At 35.0% G+C, this 323-nt stretch overlaps 1 protein-coding gene across 1 annotated transcript in view; it reads left to right on the plus strand.

Moving 5' to 3' along the window:
- Window positions 1-323, plus strand: part of LOC119586923 (insulin receptor-related protein-like) — a gene marked incomplete in the record, with an annotated part of 99,749 nt that overhangs the window by 56,584 nt on the left and 42,842 nt on the right. Inside the window, 1 exon segment of the mRNA XM_037935652.1 lies at window positions 248-303. Coding sequence (XP_037791580.1) covers window positions 248-303 — 56 coding nt within the window.

Consider the following 323-nt stretch of genomic DNA (forward strand, 5'->3'; position numbering starts at 1 on the left):
TTCCAAATAGTGATAGTGACAAGACAAAAAAAAATATGATAAAATTGATAATTACACTAAAGATATGATGATAATAACGGCAATTATCACAACTGACTTCGCCACTAAAAATAATAATAACAACTGGAACAAAGCCACGAAAATAATGATTACGACAACAAACCCTAATGAAATAATCCCTAATGATAGTACAGATAATTGCACCTAATTAAGGAGATTAACACACTCATTAAAATCATTGTCTCAGCTCGATGTTTGGGTTCAGGCCGATGTGACGAAACGTGCCCCCCTGAGTACTATAAGGTAGGACTGCTGTGATTCGG

The sequence above is a fragment of the Penaeus monodon genome, chromosome 22 (genome assembly GCF_015228065.2).
Source record: "Penaeus monodon isolate SGIC_2016 chromosome 22, NSTDA_Pmon_1, whole genome shotgun sequence".
NCBI classification, from domain to species: Eukaryota; Metazoa; Arthropoda; class Malacostraca; order Decapoda; family Penaeidae; genus Penaeus; species Penaeus monodon.